General features: G+C 39.3%; 2 protein-coding genes across 2 annotated transcripts; both read right to left on the minus strand.

The window, feature by feature from the left end:
* Positions 1-1314: 1314 nt before the first annotated feature.
* On the minus strand, positions 1315-8270 carry LOC137196845 (calpain-2 catalytic subunit-like). Its single transcript, XM_067609753.1, has 21 exons — positions 7917-8270; positions 7174-7243; positions 6292-6410; positions 6049-6182; positions 5794-5962; positions 5612-5695; positions 5344-5429; positions 4640-4714; positions 3953-4113; positions 3638-3807; positions 3513-3524; positions 3115-3326; positions 2979-3015; positions 2809-2874; positions 2668-2725; positions 2502-2566; positions 2283-2351; positions 2110-2188; positions 1752-1868; positions 1614-1672; positions 1315-1528 (listed from the first exon to the last, which is right to left on the minus strand). The coding sequence occupies exons 1-21, from the start codon at positions 8151-8153 to the stop codon at positions 1505-1507; spliced, it is 2103 nt and encodes a 700-aa protein (XP_067465854.1). The 5' UTR covers positions 8154-8270; the 3' UTR covers positions 1315-1504.
* A 295-nt stretch (positions 8271-8565) lies between these two features.
* Positions 8566-15115, minus strand: LOC137196846 (calpain-2 catalytic subunit-like). The gene is made up of 21 exons (XM_067609755.1): positions 14252-15115; positions 13729-13798; positions 13394-13512; positions 13097-13230; positions 12825-12993; positions 12620-12703; positions 12433-12518; positions 12267-12341; positions 11930-12090; positions 11671-11840; positions 11558-11569; positions 11193-11401; positions 10968-11004; positions 10706-10771; positions 10550-10607; positions 10395-10459; positions 10201-10269; positions 10029-10107; positions 9289-9405; positions 9142-9200; positions 8566-9052 (listed from the first exon to the last, which is right to left on the minus strand). Exons 1-21 carry the CDS (start codon positions 14486-14488, stop codon positions 9029-9031), a joined length of 2100 nt encoding a protein of 699 aa, XP_067465856.1. The 5' UTR covers positions 14489-15115; the 3' UTR covers positions 8566-9028.
* Positions 15116-18758: the final 3643 nt, after the last annotated feature.

Consider the following 18758-nt stretch of genomic DNA (forward strand, 5'->3'; position numbering starts at 1 on the left):
CAGTGGCTTTGCTTCCTCTGTGTGAATTAGTGGTTTACAGAACGTCAGAGTCCCGCCCCACATCCGGACTAACTTCTGTTCCAACACGAGTGCTGCCTAAATATCTACACATGTCAGAGCATACATTACCTGCTAACATTTGCATTGCGAGCACTGGAATCTGTGACTTGTAAAGACAAGCTGAAATATAAGTTATATAAGTCAAATAGATGATAAAATGTTTGATAAAAGAATGATTGTTAAAGCTGCATTTCATGTCTTGTTGGTGAAGTGAGGGTTGTTTTATGGTTACCGTCATAACTGTGGTAAGGCCTTCCTACCAGAGCTAATGGCAGCCAGCAGCAACTTTTCAAAGTAGTAAAAGGGGAAATACAACCCTGAACCACATAGGGCAGGAAATGGCTGCTGCACTGCTCTCTGTGAAAACTTCATGCTGCTGCAAGCATATCACAGGTTTGGCCACAATCCAGTCACTGACGTCAAAGCAGCAAACCTAAATTTATGAGAACTCTGACATCTACTGGTATATTACAGGTACTGAGTTGGCCATTTGCTTTTGAGTTATGGCACACAATCTGTTGGACTCTGTCACTCTGCTGGTCTCTGTCAACAAAGACCAGGACAATTGAGAACCCGGCTTTCACCGGTAGATGTCATGCTTCACACAGATTTGGGTTGGTCTTTAAATCTACGCTGAATACTGTGTGGAGAAAAAAACATTGTTGTTTTGACCTATAGGTTCAAGTTTCAGGTCTGTTCAAGTCTCTTGCACTTCTGTCATTGGGTGTGGTCATTTATTCTTTCTCAGTTATATTTTCAGTCGGTGTACTATTACATATTAATTCTGCTACTCAAAAAACCTCAAAAATAATAAGCAAGTTTAAACTAACAAACAAAACAAAGCATTCTAGATGGAAAAAAGCTTCAGAGTTGATGTAGTAACTCAAACTGAAGTAACCTGCCAGCATATCATGTATTTATGGTTCAACATGACTCACAGTTAAACAAATTATGAGTCGAGCCATGCATCGTCAATAGACCTAATTTAGAAAACATACAGAGACAAGTTGGTGATGGGTTCTGTGAATACGCTCCCAAAGGAAAGTGAGGAGATGTCATACACAGCTGTGTGATTGAATCTCCAAAGGCCTTTTGATTTTCTATGACCATAGACTCCATCAGTGGGTGACAGTAAAATTCTTACATGAAATGAATATTTTAAGGCAGAAATGAAGTATTCACACTATAACATCCTCAGTGCAGTGGATATACAGTATATACTGTAACACAAAACAACAGACTCTTATTTGTGGGAGTTTTTGGTTTTATTATATTTGTGGATAATTAAAACTAATTATTTTCCTTCAAGTTTAGTATCCATTGATTAAGTTGCACACAAAACACAAACTTATCCAAATATAAAGCAAATATGCAGTTAAGATGACTGTGTATAAGCTGTTCAACATCAGCATGAATTCTTCAGCTGGAAACAGTCAGAGCTCCTCTACAACATCGCCAGATTCAGCCACTGTGGATGAAAACACAAGCGTAACTCTATGGTCCATTAACCATCACCTCATATTTTTGTGTCATAATCACTGACAGGCTCTTACCTCCATAAAACCCAACTCTATCACACCAGACCCATCCTTGTCCAGCGTGTTGAAGGTGTCTGTAAATTAAATAAAACATCAGAATTCTACATAATGTCTGCATGGCTGTGAGATAAAAATGTGGTCACAAAAACTCACTGAAGAGTGACTCTAAGCGGATCAGACAGCCCACAAAGTTGTCAAAGTCAATGGTGAGGTTTGGTTCACTGTAGCGGGCCACGATTATCTGATGCAGCGAGTTGTTGAGAGAGAAACCTGCCAAAGTGCAACAAGGTGAACTGAGAGAAAATGTGTAAAAGCACACAAGGGAGAAAAACACAGCTTTAAACAAAAAATCTACAGTACATTCATTATTTTTTAATGTTTGGATTATTTCATGCAACTCAAGTTCAGTCAAGTCAAACCAGTATCTTCTACCCTTGTCCCTCTGCACTCTAGCCGGTTGAGGACACAAATGTAGCCTAGAGAAACATATTTTTTTAAATGGTCTTCTCACCTGCAGCCTCCACTGCCATCCGCATCTCAGAAGCGCTCATACAGCCACTTTGGTCTGTGTCTCTCTCTCTGTACAGATCCTAAAGGAGAGCCCAACAAATGATTATATACTATCACCATTGCACTAATGAACTATGGTATACATGCTATGTTAATATTAACAGAACAACATACCAGGAACCTTTCAATCTTTGTCCACAGGATCTTAAATTCTACCACTCCCAGCTTGCCGCTTCCATCTTTCTTTGAAGAAAATGTCAAAGAAAATTGTAACATGCTCCATACAGATGGTAAGTAAAACTGTAAGGGTATTTCAATTTATTGTCAGTTGAAATAGATGGTTCTTGGATGTCTCCTGGCATAACTAAGAAGGAAGACAAATGCAAAGGATACATCTAGCAGGTTGACCATGTCGCGGCATGTTGCCAGGCTAAACCCGTTGGTTTTGATGTCATCTCCTAAAAATGAAACACAGGGATAAATTGCTCTTAATGTCAGGTGCACATAATTGCGCATACTGAACTTGTTTGGAATAGGCGACACAGATAATTTCTCTTACGCTTAACCACAACTCGGTTGAGGATTCTTTGCAGCTCAAATGCAGACATCTCCACGTCCTAAGAAGCATATGACACAGACACTTTGTAAATCATAAGAACAATGAATTGAGGACCATATATCAGATCTTTAGCATACTTACATGTCCGGCGAGCTGTCCAAACAGTCTCTTGAATCTGTCACTGATATCATCTTCATCAATATGAATCTAGAGATGACAAAGAAACATTTTTTTCCCCTTCTTTCTCAAAATATTATCAATGTTGTTTTATATCATCTTCGAATGTTTTTATCAAAGGGATATGATTTTACCTGCTCAACATGGCACTCTACAGGGTCGTCAATTTCCCTAAAAGCAGCAAGAAGTCATAGTTATACACTTATTTGGAATTCTATGATATTCATGTCATACCATTTGTCTTGGCACTTATTTGTGAAAGGAACATACTGGAAATCAGCCTGTTTCTCAGAGAACACCCGCACATAAAAGTCGCCGTTCTTGTTGGGCTCAAAGGTGGAGGGGATGATGAGGTATTCTCCAGGAGGAAGACAGCAGCGGTTGGACACTTCCCGCAAATTGATGAAGGTCTCAGAGCGTGCAGCCGAAGAGTTGTACATGAAGAAATTTTTCTTCAGGTGCACTTGCCTTTTCCCAGAGTACTGGAAAATGACACACGTATGGTCACATGAGGGCGCCCTATACCTTCCCTCTTGCCTTCTACTTTTTTGTATTAGATATCAGCATAGTTTGATAGAATTTACAGAACTGAAAATTGAAATCAAATGCAACAAATTCTTTGAATACTCATTCTTAGTATCCAAGTATCTGCATCTTTGCACACATACCTCCTCAGGCAGCTAAAAAAAGACAAAATAAATGAAATGTAAGAATAGGTGCAAAATAAAGTTGCAAATAGTCTCTACTGAATAGAATACTATCTTACTTTGCCATCTTAAAGGCAGCTTGTTACCTCATAGATGGCAAAGCCGATGGTCTCCATGTCCTCCCCCATTTTCCTCCTACGGCGCTTGTTCTTCTGCATCAGGCCCACAATGAAGGTGCAGCCCTCCTCACCATCATCAGGGTCGTCATCCACCTCACCCAGCTTTATGACAAACTGAGGATTCATCCAGAAAGAATCTAGGAAGGGAAGCAAAGGTTGGAATGAAATTGATCAACAGTGTTATAGCTGCAGCCTTTGCATTTGCTTCCAATAAAATAATTTCTAAAACACATAAACCAGTGGTGGATTCTGAAGGGAGATGATTGTGAAACTGGTTCATACTTGGATAGTTTCTGCAGCCACCAGCTGACACGCCTCTTCTCCATGTGTCTTCAAACTCCGACTCTGCCCATTTCTTGTACTCATCGCCCGAGAGTGCGTCAGGGGTGAGGTTGCAGATCTCCAGACGGGAATATTGGCGCAGGAAATCAGAAAATGACATCCTGTGAAAAAAAAGGAGTAAGAGCGAGATTTAAAAAAAAAAAAAAAAAAAAGATAATATCACATTCTTACCTATGTATGATCTTCACAGGAGTATCAATAATATAAGAGTATATCAGTACTAGGAACCAAGAATATTGATTTTCTTGGTATTGTGACCTTTGACCTTAGCACTCCTTGGTAAAATTTACAAAGAAATTTCAAAAATGTTTGAAGTCAGCCAATAATAGTTGGTAGTTTTCTCTTTATGACATTATTTACCATTTTTCTGTTGCCTTGTTGTAAGAAGTATTGGTTAAGTTCATTGATTAAATTCCTAAAATATCTAAATGATATTTAGCACAAACAACAAACAACAATGGGTGGACAAAGTTTTAAGAAACACATGTACCTGTAGCATATATTGAAGCAGTATTTACCTGATTGCACTACATTGCATATTTGCTGTTTTTATGTGTAGGACAAATACATTTTTAAATTCATGTTGTTCATGAGTGTTTGGTGAAGAAAAGTATTTTTTTGGGTTACCAGAACTCCCCGTCTTCAGAGCGGTTGGTCAGCCTCGCCCGGTCAGTATTATTCACATATCTCCACTCAGAAGACCTAGAAAAACGTGCCATTACACTTTTAGTTAAAGATAGACACAACAGACACATAGCACAAACAGGTAAACACTTGCACTTTTACGTCACACACTGCTCCACCTACACCTTGAATACAAAGTAAGCTGTCAGTCTTTTTTGTTTCAGGACTTACCAGCCGTTCCACTGGGTGTGTATGTGTTAAATACATGACAGAATAACACACACCAAACAAAGGATAGATGTTCTAAACAGGCTGGGTCCTCTCATGAACAACACGACACAACATATACAACTGAGGCTGAGTAGAACATTATTACATTTGTATCACAGGTATGTGGTCATAAACTAAATTATTAAACAAATCACATTTTTGACCAGATGATGGTGCGAGGAGACATTTCACTCAAAACCACAAATGTCAACCTCATAGTGAGGACACCAAAGTCAGTAAGATTCATCCTGTGGGGAACATGAATGACTGTACAATCCATCCAAGAGTTGTTGAGATATTTCAGTCTGGACTAGACTCTAGACCCTAGACTACACTAGTCCTATTCTGGAGTAGATGCCAATGATAAATAATTAGAGCTAATATGAGCATGTGCGTTGTTTTTCCCTTGAAATTCCCCAGAATTGTATAATACTCACTTGTCACTCCAGGCTCCATTCCACTCCACCTGACCCCATGGGTTTCTAATCCTAATCAGCTGCACCATGTCGCCTCTGTACTCCACCTGATGCAGAATAAGTCAATTACTCTCAACCAGAAAAAACACAAAATTGTGAACCTAGAAACAACACAAAAAAAGGGAAAACAAGGAAATAGACCAAACCCCAATTAACCAAATTCTAACATCTATCATAAAGCATATTTGCCATGTGATAAACTGTGTCGTATGTATATAATAATACACACCTGCTCTGCTCCTGTCACAGAGTAGGCATGGCCCTTCACCAGCTTGCGATATGTGACGGCTTCTGAGTCGGATGCACTGGTGATCTGGGGTGGAGAGGAAAAGCTTGTGAGGTAAAAACCACCAGATACAGCGAAGACATGAAGTAGACTACATGAGAGTGAAACAAGAAGCTCAAACAAACATCAATGGAGCATCCCAGAAGAGAGCCTCTGTCCAGGGCCTTCTTAATGATTTTGAAGAGGCGGGGATCTGCTTTGCTCAGGTCGTGACGCTCAGCAATGCCTCCAGTGAAGTCCTCGAAACCCTCAGTAGTGCTTCCTCCAGAAAGGGCCTCGTAGCATCCATTTAGCCTGTAAGGAAAAAGAGTAGAGTTCATGACAGACTAGACCAGAAAAAGAGATACTGAAATAAACAAAAATGATCCATGCTGCCATACTTGGCGTAAGCTTTCTCCAGCAGTGCACTCCAAAACTCTGAGCCCTCTGCTGAGTGAACAAACAGCAGCTTTCCATCTCTGGTGGGCAAGCGATCATCGACCACCACATCCACCCACTCACCAAACTGCCAGAACTGTGAATCACAGAGAGAGGACACAAGTAGTCCATTTGTTTGTGCTACTTTAGTTCTCAAAGATTGAAGCTGTGGTTAATTGGGACATAAGGTCTGTGTTACAAAGTACCTCAAAGTGAAAGATGCCGGCATAGTTCTTCTCAAAGCTTTGGTCATGGGGTACAACACGAGACAGAACTTGTTTGTTGAGAGTCAAGGAGGCGATAGCTGCCAGGAGCCAGCAGTCACCTGAACACAAGATGACAGTGTTGGAAAAAAGAGGACTCCTGTATAAAATGTTCCCCAGAGGATTACAAGTTCTCACATGTTCATTTTGTCATAGTGACACATCTCCAAAACATAGCAGGTATGCATTTTGTTTGTACACACACCTCAGTTGTGCAAAGTCACAGCTGTTGTCTTGTCTCGCATTACTCATCAGCTGCAAGCACAACCCACACATGTATGCAACTCAGTCCCACCTACACATGTATGCAACTCAGACCCACCTACACTGGGTGTAGACAGAGAGGTGCAGGACTGACGGAGATGTTTTGTGCATACTGACAGCTGGTGTCTATGCACAGGAATTTACTAGGAGTTATGAGGTTTAGATGTTATTACAATGGTGCAATGTTAAAAAATCACATGCAAAAGACTGTCACCAGGGATAAAGATAATACTGAAAGATAGACAACAGTGTCAGAGGAGAAGCAGAACTACAGTGTCTTAGTTTAATTTACTTTTAGTCAAATGTGCTAACTGTGACGATATGAGATAAGCATGCAAAGTCACTCAAATATTTTGGAAGTGCTGAGGACGGAAATATGTGTTCTTTGTGGAATAATGTAAATATCTAATTGTAAATGCCTCAAAATGCCTTTGAATGTGATTCGGCTGTAAAATAACAATTAGAAATGTAGATCAGTCAAAAGTGAGACTTTGTTGTAAATGCTTATATGTGCGTGCGTGTGTGTGTGTGTGTGTGTGTGTGTGTGTGTGTGTGTCTCACCAAGTGCTCCTTGACAAATATCAGTCCTGGAGGCTTTTTCAACAATGAATTGTGGATTTGAGCACAATTCCTGAGAAAAAAACAAATATTAGAAATTGAGCCATATTGTAAAACTTCTTCACATCAACACCTTTTAGTTGGCCTATATTCTGTTATAAACCCTTATTTGAATGACTATGTTTTGCTTAATATCATAATTGTGCATTTCATTACTCAATGTAACATCTCTTGGGTGCTGACACGCTTCAGGAAAACTATGTCTACATTACATGCAGACTTACTGCAAATGTATGTAATCAATACCCATATTTATGCTGTAATATTGCAAATGGCAGCATTACAAAGACGACTGCTTGCAGTTTTCTATCTTTTAAAGTCTGTCACTTTTTCAGCACATTGATAAAATATCAACAATTTGGTACACTGATAAACAGACTCAAGCTTATATCACTGAACAGCAGCAATTACCTATTTATTCTAAAATTTAGGCTATTGACTGACATCCCAGGAGCAAAAGAGTATGAACAAAATAGTTCAAATTAAGATAAACTCAAATGCTGTCAACAATACCCATGTGAAAACATTCATCTTTGATTTCTAGTGTTCAAAAAACAATTTTGAGTTACACACAAGTGCAAGCCCTCCATAAAACACACTTAGTGGTTGTATTTTTCCAGAATGTATATCCAGTACTGAAGCCACATGTCAGCAGCCTGTATGTCCAGCATACAGGCTGTACCCACCGTGGGTCTCATCCAGGTGATGCCCCGAACTTTGTAGGAATTTGGTCCAAGTTCATTGAAGCCCAGGGATGAGGGCAAAGCCTCAAAGCATTCGTCCTCATACAGCTGTCCCCTCTCCAGACAGCTTCTCCTCAGCGACTCAAAGTCCTGGTTGAGGTATTTCACCGCCTGAGAGTTAGATCCAATCCCGTGTGATTTCTCTCGGTTGTGCTGAAGCCTCGCTGCAATGCCAGACATTTTAAAAGATTTAAAGATGTTCCACAATATCTGTCTGTGACCGTCACTAAGTATGTGTGTGTGTGTGGTTAGACGAGTTCTGTGTGATATAGTGTGTGCAGCTCTGCTCTCTCCACACCCTTTATTGTTCATACCAGACAGCAAACCTGCTGTGGATCACCTGTTCCATCCAACCTACTTTGCATCTGCCTTTGAATTAATGACCCAGATGTGGCACACAAGGATAGATGGGTGAAACTTGTGCTGATCAACAACACATTTGATCAGTGGAATAAAATCTCAACTACATGTTTACTGTACCTACATGTTTACATGCACCACAGTAACTTTTGCATGGTGCTACATTTCTGATCCACAATCATAAACAGTGAAAACACAGTTTTCAATTAATCATTTATTCATTTGTCTGTAAACCAATCAACAACAGCAGATTATATTTGAAAGGCACAAACACTACAGATGTCTCATTCAATATCTGTTAACCATTTAATATTTCTGATTTGTACAAGATTTTATAAATACTAATAATCCAGAGGCCATAGTTTCTTAGTCTCTTTATTTTTTTATCATTTGACACAAGTTTTGCAAAGGCTAATAGAGCAAAAACACCAACCAAGTTTTTCCCTACTGAAAAAAGGTTTATTTTTTCCATTTATAGTTATCTTACAGCTATCTTTAGTAAATACCATTAAAATGTCCACATACATTTTGCCAATTTTTAAGCATTTAGGATATAGAGTGTATATGAAAAGTATTTTTATTGGGTTTACTTAATTTATAAAGATGAAAAATTAGTTCTTATTTATTGTTAATTGATTGAACTTTGTCCTCCTGCAGACATCATGAAGGGATCTTCACTTGTGTTGTCCCCGGGGCTAGTAGATCGCCAGACACAGCCACTGTAAAAGAGAACAAAATTACACAACAAGCTGTTTAAACAAGGAATGCCAACAAACCAGCAGCTTTTGTCGTTGTCCTGTTCACATACCTGTTGCATGTCCAGCTCAATCTTTCCTGAGCCACCTCTTTCCAGAGCCTTAAACATTTCTGGTTGAGAGACAGAAAAGAAACACTGGTAACGCAAACATGCCACAGCCTTTTAATCCAGACCAATATGAGATATATCAAGACTTACTGAAGAGCATTTCCACTTTAATGAGGCAGCCAACAAAACTGTCAAAGTCTATGGCATACTGAGCATCGGCATAACAACTGACAATGGCCTGCAACACAGCAATGTTCACCTGGAAACCTGTTGAAGAAAAACACCTGTCACTTATCATAATTTGTGAAGGTCAGTTTCATAGTTGCGAATAATTTTACATCCTTGAGGAGTATAGTTTTTAGAAAGGTGTCAGATATTAGCAGGATAATGAATGGGGAGTTATGTTACACACCCTCTCCCATGTTGTTTTGTCCTTGTGGCAAAGTAGAAATGAATGAAATCTAGGTGAGGGGGAGGAGTCCTCCAACTGGCTTATCCAGTCTGCCAGTTAGTTTAGGTCTCACACACACACTGTCAACTGTGCCAACATGCAGTTATTTGTTCCTGCAGGGTCAGATGCAGTCCAGAAGAACGAGCCCAGAAAAATGTGCAGCATAGGTTGTTTACAAAGTTGCATTTAAATATTTTTCCTTGAAAAACATGAATGCCTGTTTCTAATATGTGTCTCATAACTTGGTAAACAGGTCTGTCAACTATAATGACATACTAGTCTGCAGGCAACATATCTAAAATGCTAATGTTTCTCCTGAAATATGCAAATGACCCTGTTTCCATAATTTACAACCATTGGTTTCAGTGTTTAAGACTTTAATCTGTATATTTGGTTTTATTCCAGTGTTTAAGATTGCTCACGTGATAATGTGTGTTACCTGCTTCAGTGGCAGCGCCTCTCATCTCGTGGGAGCTCATGGTGCCAGAGTTGTCCACGTCATGATTTTTGAAGATCTCCTATATAAACCCACACATCCATGTGTTGTGTTAACAGATACAGCCAGGTTTTCCCAAATGACCAACAGTCATTTCATATGAATCACAACTCACCAAGTATTTCTGGATTTTGTTCCAAAGCATGTGGAATTCCATCAGTCCCAAACGGGCACTTTCATCTTTCTGGAGAATATTAAGGTTTTGTTTGTTTTAAAAAAAAAAAAAAGTCTTTAATTTTCCACTCAATTGATCATTCACAAAATTATAGTGCACCCAAATTCCAAAATTTTATTCCTAAAAGAGGATACATCCAGCAGACTGATAATAAGACGACATGTCTCAAGGCTGAAGCCATCTGTCTTGAGATCAGACCCTGCAAGAAAGTGACAAAACATCAACTCATCAACACCTCAACTCTGCAGTCAATGAAAATACAATTAATTAATCTGTTCATTGTACTTACGGTGAGAGACGACATTGTTCAATATTTTCATCAGTTCAAAGGCTGATACCTCCCTGTCCTATTTGAAAAATGTATATTATTACCTGAACTGTAATTATTGATCCAGATCAGAGCTGATTATATGTTTCATTTACTGTCAGTTCTATTGTTACCTACATTGCCAGCAATCTGCTTGAAGAGTTCCTTGAAATGAGGATCCACATCACGCTCTGATATTTCCTCCTGTGAGATAAAAGCATGGGCTCTTCAGATAAATTATTATAGGCATTTGTATTACAGTAGATTAATATGACACATTTATAATTGAATGTCACACATTTTTCTTCATTTCCACCCAGTACTAATGTTAAGGTTTTCTGGAAACCATTTCACATTTACTGCATGTAAGAATGGCTTATCACTCTGTGCATTTCCTTACCTCCTCTATTACAGCATCAATCTTCGCCTCCAGTGGACTGAAAAAAATAGAAATGCACAGTTTGAGCTTACTCTGTTAGGTGTGCAAGGAAAAAACATTCACACTAAGTGAATCTAGGACTGAGTCCTAAGACCAGAGAAGGGAGCCAGCATCTAAGCCTTGTCCACTAGATGGCTGTATAAGCTAAAGGTGACATTTGAGAGAGCCGTATGTTCACACAGGTACCTGGAGGCTGCCTGTTTCTCTGAGAACACCCTGAGAATAAAGCTGCCGTTCTTGTGAGGCTCAAAGGTTGAGGGGATTATGGCATATTCTCCTGGAGGAAGTTTGAAGCGGTCACACACTTCCCGTGTGTTGATAAAGGTGCTCATCGCCACAGATTTCTGTTGCAGCAGGAACTCCGGACCTAGGTGAACATTGCTGTGACCTTTATACTGAAGATTAATGGAAAAAAGAGTTTTACTACTGAGATGTCAGACAGCTACCAAGAATTTCACAATGAAGGAAGCAATAGTAGTGACAATCGTAATGTCTTTTTCGCATTTAGAATTTCAGTTTTAAGTAAGACATTAAATAGAACAAAGACTCACCTGATCTGGGATCTGTAAAAAGACAACAGACAAAGGATTTTTAAAAAATCATCATAAAAAGAGTCAAATGCAGAGTCCTGATCTTATGTGGTATGTCAAATAATCTACAATACCTCATAAATGGCAAAGCCAATAGTCTCAAGTTTGCGGTCAAGCCTCCGCTGCCGTCGTCCATCCTTTTGCATCAGCCCCACCAGAAAGGTGCACCCATCCTCCCCGTCCACAGGATCATCATCCACATCTTCCAGATGCACCACAAACTGAGGGTTGGATGGGAAGGTTGCTGGAGCACACAAAAGTGTAGTATTGTTAGTGATGTAATGTAACAGAGCTTCTCCCCCAGACATACACTTCACATGGTTTCTCTGTTACCTCGGTAATTGCGGCAGCCGCCAGCAGTGGAGCCGACCCTCCATATCCCTTCAAACTGATGGTGGTTCCAGTGGCCCACGTCATCACTCATGAGTGTATCTGGGGTTAAGTTACAGATCTCCAGCGTGGAAAAATGCTTGATGAAGTCTGAATAGGACATCCTGAGGAGAGGAAAACAATTTCTCAACAAAGAAAATGTTTCTCATGAATCATCTTCAGATCATTTGGTCTGAGAGTCTGAGCCTGGTGATGTAGGAGCTTATGATTACTGACCTGGTGCTGTTAAAGCATTAACAAACTATCAAAAATTGTATTGTAAAATTGTTGGTGGATTTACCAGAACTCTCCATCTTCAGCCACATGGTTCAACTTTGATTTTTCATTTCCTTGGACGTACTTCCATTCACTGGATCTAATTATGATAAACAATCAAGCTTTTAGGAAAATCCTGAAAATAACCAGTGGTAGCTGATGGTTTACAGATTCAGAACAGATTTGTTTACCCATCACTCCAAGGCCCTGTCCACTCCACTTGACCCCATGGATTCCTGATGCGGACCAGCTGAACCACCTGGCCTTGAAAGTGAACCTGGGGCAGAAAGCACACTGTAGTTTGCATGCAGTAAAATAAAATAAAAAATCAGTTTATATTATATTAATACCTGCTGACAGTTTAGGCAAAGCATATACCTCTTCTGCACCAGTGACTGAGTATGCATGTCCTTTTACAAGTTTGAGAGCTGTAACTGCCTCTGTCTCATAGGCACTGGTGATCTGAAAGCACCAGAAAGCACAAATAAACATTTCAATCTGATGACATCAGTACTGTGTGACTGTTGGTGTGTTTGTTCGCAGATCAGCATGCAAATTAATATGAAAATAAGATTTGACTCACATCAATGGAGCAGCCCATTAGCGAGCCCAGAGACAAGGCCCTCCGCATGATTTTGAAGAGTTGTGGCGGAGCCTTGTCCAAGGAGTATATTTCTGCGATTCCTCCGGTGAAATCCTCAAATCCCTCAATGGTGTTTCCTCCTGACAGGGCCTCATAGCAGCCATTCACTCTGTCAGACAATGAGGGATGTGAACATGTTCACCTAGCACTGTGTCAAGCACAATACAGAAACATTTTTATGAAGCAAAAAATATGAAAAGAACAATCTATACTTAGCATAGGCCTTCTCCAGCAGGGCGCTCCAAAACTCTGAGCCCTCCGCTGAGTGGACAAACAGCAGCTTTCCATCTCTGGTGGGCAAGCGGTCATCAATCACCACATCCACCCACTCACCAAACTGCCAGAACTGAGAACAACAGAGAGAGAACACAAATGAGAAGACAACAAAAAACACTGTACTGTAACACTAAAGAAAGAAAGAAAGAACCCCACCAATACAATATTTATACTTAAGAATAGTATAATGATTTTGCTTATAGTGGTTATACCACAACAGGTCTTTGTCTGACCTGGAAGTGAAATATTCCAGCATAATCTTTGGTGAAACTCTGTCCAGAGGGCACCACGCGAGCCAGGATCCGCTTGTCTAGAGTCAGAGAGGCTATGGCAGCCAGAAGCCAGCAGTCACCTGCACAGTCAGAGCAGGTACATGACTACATGCTCTGAGATTGGGCAACATGTGATGCTCACAACATTGCTGTAAACTACATGTGCCAACAAACCCCTCAGTGATCTTTCTTACAAGCTTAATGGCAGAATGGGAGGAGCGTTTAGTACAGGGATGTTTGTGTTTCACGTCATTGAGCCATCTATTTGTTCATCCATTCTCTTTCTCCCCACTTACCCAGAGTTCCTTGGCAAATGTCCGTCCGTGTGGCTCCATCATCAATGAACTTTGGGTCAGAACACAGCTCCTATTAAAACAACATTTGAGTCTGGTTTTATGAAGGATTTCAGGATAGATGTCAGGATGAAATAGTTATATATGTCATTATTTCAGATTGAGAATTAGAAAAATGAATAAATCACTGGAAATGGATCATCTAGTATCACACTGCTGAGATGATAGTTTGTGTCTAAACAATATACAGCCTTGAAAATAATTCACACATCATATCACTATGATCCAACACATTTTGGTCAATTCTCTCCCAAAGCATGAAATTTGGAAGCCAAAAATATTTTCCTTTTGTTCTCAAAGGACAAATTCCTGAGCTCTGCTTTCCTCAAAAGTCAATGCTCACTGATGAATCATTGTCAAGCTCATAAAAGACCTTTTCATTGAACCATAATACAGTATAATATTACAGTACGATTAGTGTTACTTATTCTCTCATTACTGCGTGTTTTTCTCAGTGGTATCTTACCTTTGGCCTCTTCCAAACAACACCCCTGGACTTGGATGAGTATGGTCCGAGTTCATTGTAGCCCAGTGACTTGCACTCAGCTGGAAAGCAGTCATCCTCAAACAGGCGTCCGCTCTTCAGACACTGCTGGCGCAGAGTCTCAAAGTCCTGCTGGGAAAACTTCACAGCCTTCTTGTTGGTACCAATACCTTGCTTTCTCTCCTGCTGATGGGCCAGCCGACCTGCCGTGGATGTCATCCTCACCTCTCGAGTGTGTGCAGACTCCTTAGATGCTGAGACTGGATTTCGCTCTTTGTGAGCTGAGTCTGGCTGACTTGTGAGTTGAAACACAATCGAGACGGGGCTTTGTCACAGCTTTCTTTATAGCTGCCACAGGAGAGGTGAGGATAGGCTGGGATCACCGACTGGGAGGGGCTTCCACTGGACAGGTGAGGCAAACAAAACAGACAGAAGCAACCCTAAGCAAATCTGCAAGAGATGGCTCTGACCACAGCTGAAATACAAACAGGGACACACCTAAAGGTAACTTCAAACACCACTGTCATTGCCTCATTTTGATTTTGTGTGTGTGTGTGTGTGTGTGGTCAGGGTGGGCAATGAATTACATTTATTGTCTCCTACTACAAAAGCAGAGAAAGCAAATTATTTGCTTAATTTTTATTTGTCTGACAGGTTATTATTGCACATTCTATACAACGTATAACATAGAGGTTGAGGTGTTTGTCTCCAAGGGATTACATGCAATACATCATACAGCTGAGAGTTGTGAAAGGAAAGCTTAAATGCATGTGATGAAACAGCTGTTTAATTGAGAAAGAATAAGAAGGGGATATAAATGACATTGCAACATTAAACCTGGGGGACTGTCTGCATCCAGTGAGCTTTGGAGCGTAGTCCTTATATCCTTATTCTGTACGTACATCCCGTAAGCTAAATACAGCAATACAAATCCCAAGCCAAACAGTCATCAAAGTCAAAACTCAGCTGGCTTGATCAGCTGGTTTAGTCAGGAGCTAAATGTGCCAATGTTTGTTTTATCAGAAGATGATTCATGTACAAGCTTCAGAAGCACTACAAGCACTGATGGTCAATAAGGATACGTATTCAAAGCTAGTGAGTGTTAGTGAAGCCACCCTTGTTTGATATCAATTAGACAATAAAAACAGAAAAAGACACTAAAAACAGAAAAGAAAATTCCTTTAACTGTCTCTCATAGAGGAGTGTTTAAACTGCAGACCAGAGCTGCAGGTGTAGTGTTTGTTCAAGTTCAGGTTTATTTGTATAGCACAATATCATTCAAAAGCAATTCAAAGTGCTTTACAGATAGATAGATAGATAGATACATACATAGATACATACATACATACATACATACATACATACATACATACATACATACATACATACATACATACACACACAAAACTAATTAAAAGATAAATTGAATAAAAATGTCTTCAGCTTATTTTTAAAATAATATAGCGTTGGTGCATTAACACTGAAGGGTTTACTGCCAGTTTTTGATTATATTTGGAGTAAACGGCTCTCTTGTGACCTGAGAAACAAACAGGGAGAACATGCACACAGAAAGTTTGCATGTTTTGAATGAGCTAAAGGGTTTGGTTGGCTTTTACATGAAAAGGGCATTACAATAATCTATTTGTCTATTCTACTGTCTAATTATTTGATCTTATTCAATGTTGTATGGACACAGCAACATGATCAAAAGCATCCTGCAGAGAAATCCACTGGTGCAGCAGATTGTTGGAACTTTTCTTGATTTAAGAGCTGATTTAGATGATCCTGAGCCATATTTTTATGTGCCAACCCTCCACACACAATGGACACATGGGGTATCCACTTGGATAACAACTATGAGGTTATCCACAGTTCCTCGAAAGTGTGCTGTGGGAAGTTGGAAAAGTGTGGCTCATAAACCATCGAATGTGTGCTGACAGCCTTATTTAACCATGGTATGACAAATGGGTGTTAATAATACCCCTCTGTTTTTAAACTGGTAGTCACCAACTGAGAATTAATCATTTTGCATGAGACATTGTTTTATTTGTACAAGCTCAAGTAACTTTGTACTAAAATGTGGGCCAAGCGGAAAAAAAAACCACTTCGTTGGTTTTCTTGGTTATTGATCTTTTGAGACAGTTTGCTGACATACTGCACAACCACCTCTGTAGTCAGTGATTAATCAGCAACAATGTCATTAATATGTTAATGAAAGCATTAAATGAGATGTAATGTCATATAAGCCATTGCAAACTTTTGTAACCGGCCTATCTTCCTACTGTATTACTAACTGACTCACCATATTGTAATGCACATCACATAACATCACACATCACATACCACATTATTTCAAGAGGCATGCCAAAGTCAAAGCTAATGATTGCCTGAATGCAACATTGCTTCAGCCACCACATTTGCTAACCTCATCTTTGTGTAACATATGCCTCTTGTATGTTACATTAAATGTATAATTTAAATGGTTACTATGTCTTGTAATGTAGAATATCATTTTGTCAGTAATTTTACTTTTATTTGATAGTTGGAAGATGTACATATTTGTGTTATTTTAATATTTTTATGCTGTTATTTTATATTTCATATTTAATACAAGAAACAGTATCCATAGTAACGATGCAGCTATGAAGGGGGGACAAGTCAGACCAGGCCCAGGTGAGTGTGTGAAGTAAAATAAATAAATAAAAACCTGTAAATATTGATGTTTAGCCTGTCTGAGAGAGACTTTATTACTAACTAACTATATTGACATCTGTATCAATAGTGTCTCGTGTAATTTGTAATATAATCCTGGTCAAGACTGGCCCTATAATTTGTCATTTAAAGGTTATTAGCTTGGCTACAGAAATCATTCTTTAGTATTGCAAGTTTCCTTTGATTATGGTTTTATTTTATACTGAATATAGTTTTACTGAGACCGGGCTTGTATTCCCCAGATCCGAAGTGCTTGTAAACAATAAACAAGTCATCGTTGAATCAGTGTATCTTCGTTGGAGTCAACTGTCAGCCGTTAGTCCACCATCTTTAAAACACAGTGCAGAGACTATGGGCTGTAGCCACTATCAGACATAAAAGAGATTTAACAGGGGCGTTTTAAACTGAAGTATGGATAGTCAGAGAGGGTAGACCAACGATACATTTGCTCATTTGACAAATTAGCTGCTACCGTTAATAACGTGACTGTTAGAAATCGGTTGCCTCTTTACACATCTAGCAGGCACAGAACAACATTAGCATTCAGTGTCCACATGTAATTCCATTATTCACTCTCCTTTCGGTTGTGTTGCCCTCCACTAAGTCCTGTGGGAAATTTCTGGCTTTTTAGCCGAATAATATTTCAATGTGCTCATTAGATAGTTGCTAACTCTGTCTGTTCCCTGTTTGGTGCAGGGTAAATAGGGTACAGTGAGAGCTTTTTAGCTGAAATAGATAACTTCCTTGTCTGGAGGACATTAATGAGACGTGATAGTGAAGTTGAGGGCTGCAAAAGCAAACCAATGATCTGAAAGAGACTAATGGCTCTAATGCTTCTTACAGCTGAGAGGAATGTGAATAATATTTAATATTGCCTCCAAAGCTAAATAGATTTAGTTGAAATCCTCTCAATGACAGGCTGAAGTAAACCCCAAGTAGCCTGTATTCTTTAGCCAGATTTAGTTGTTTCTGGCCTTTTTGTCTTCAGTGTCTTCACTTGGTGAATCACATGTTCTATTGGACTGAGGTCAAGTGACTAATTAACTTGGCCAATTACAAATATAACACTCTGGAGTCCTAAAAAAATATTGTTTTGTGTTATTCTCTATGATTTAGATTGCAGCAGGCTGTTCCACTACAATAAGGATTTGGAGAAATGTTGTAGTCACTGTAATCATTTGCAATCACTCTGAGATAAAGACTACAGTGGAGTTCACTTTCCTTCTGATTCAATCACTTATAAACTGAATTTCAAACACCATTTAAGGATATGTCCCATTCAACTTTTCAACAAATAATACATCAAATTCTCTGTTATGGATAAATAGTTTATACATTTCCGATGTTAAGTGAATAAACTTTCGTGGCTGCATTATAACCTTATAAAGGTCAGTAACATCTGAAGCTATCTTGGTTTATCCTCAGCTTTCAATCTGATGTGGTGGCTGGTGACCTTTAATCTTTGCAGTCATTTAATGCACATTATCTCTCAAGTGACCCACAGTTGTTTCAGTTTGTAGTGGTTATCAAGATGGTTGACACAGATGACAGTTTCATTTCACTCTGGTGATGATAACATATGTGAGCTTATGATTAATCATTATAGTGATCATGTTTTATGTTGAATAAATGTTATCACAACACTGTAGACAAAAATGCTTCTAAAGCTAAGTCTTGTTTGTTGCTTAAGAAACAAGGTTTGTTTCTGTTTTATTAAATGCATTATAGTCTGTACTTCAAAATGATTAGCTTTACTTTCATCAGTTTCATTTCATGT

Source organism: Thunnus thynnus, chromosome 14 (assembly GCF_963924715.1).
Source record: "Thunnus thynnus chromosome 14, fThuThy2.1, whole genome shotgun sequence".
NCBI classification, from domain to species: Eukaryota; Metazoa; Chordata; class Actinopteri; order Scombriformes; family Scombridae; genus Thunnus; species Thunnus thynnus.

Bases quoted from the DNA above. Each gene is read 5' to 3' on its own strand.
- LOC137196846 (XM_067609755.1), bottom strand. From the start codon at position 14,488: ATGACATCCACGGCAGGTCGGCTGGCCCATCAGCAGGAGAGAAAGCAA. The intron at 11,841-11,929 runs GTAACAGAGAAA...TGTGTGCTCCAG, and splicing joins CGGCTGCCGCAATTACCGAG to CAACCTTCCCATCCAACCCT. The intron at 11,005-11,192 runs GTACCTGTGTGA...TATTTTTTTCAG, and splicing joins GAGAAACAGGCAGCCTCCAG to TCCACTGGAGGCGAAGATTG.
- LOC137196845 (XM_067609753.1), bottom strand. From the start codon at position 8,153: ATGTCTGGCATTGCAGCGAGGCTTCAGCACAACCGAGAGAAATCACAC. The intron at 5,963-6,048 runs GTATGGCAGCAT...TTTTCCTTACAG, and splicing joins CTGGAGAAAGCTTACGCCAA to GCTAAATGGATGCTACGAGG. The intron at 5,430-5,611 runs GTGTGTATTATT...ATTCTGCATCAG, and splicing joins CTGTGACAGGAGCAGAGCAG to GTGGAGTACAGAGGCGACAT.